General features: G+C 57.8%; 1 protein-coding gene across 1 annotated transcript in view; it reads right to left on the reverse strand.

The window, feature by feature from the left end:
* LOC102771717 (complement C3) overlaps positions 1-419 on the reverse strand; it is a 25,520-nt gene that overhangs the window by 20,371 nt on the left and 4,730 nt on the right. Inside the window, 2 exon segments of the mRNA XM_015562416.1 lie at positions 38-96; positions 302-392. Coding sequence (XP_015417902.1) covers positions 38-96; positions 302-392 — 150 coding nt within the window.

The following is a 419-nucleotide window of genomic DNA, read 5'->3' on the forward strand; positions in this document are numbered from 1 at the left end:
AGGGTGAGTGACTGGGACAGTGAAATCCTCTGGTCACCATCCTGGATCCCAAAGATGACGAAGGCTGTTCCATCCACATTCTTCCTATACAAGAACCTGCCCAGAGAGGAGAGTCTCAGATTCTCCCTCCTGACAAGCTGAGTCTCCCCTCAAACTTCCACTGGCCATGGAGAGGACCCAGAATCCCCAGCCCCTCACCTCACCCTCACCAGCCCCTCACCCGGCCCCTCATCTGGTCTCAACCGATTCCTCACTTGGTCCCTCACCTGACCCCTCTCCTGACCCTCTCCTGACCCCTCACCTGGCTGTGATGGTGACCTCCAGGCCCTTAGGGTCATCAATGTAGTAGAATTTCTCTGCAGGCTCTATTTGGACCTCAAAACTAGGCAGCACTGGGCCGGGGAGGGGGGTGGGGGCGG

Source organism: Myotis davidii, unplaced genomic scaffold (assembly GCF_000327345.1).
Source record: "Myotis davidii unplaced genomic scaffold, ASM32734v1 scaffold3718, whole genome shotgun sequence".
Lineage (NCBI taxonomy): Eukaryota > Metazoa > Chordata > Mammalia > Chiroptera > Vespertilionidae > Myotis > Myotis davidii.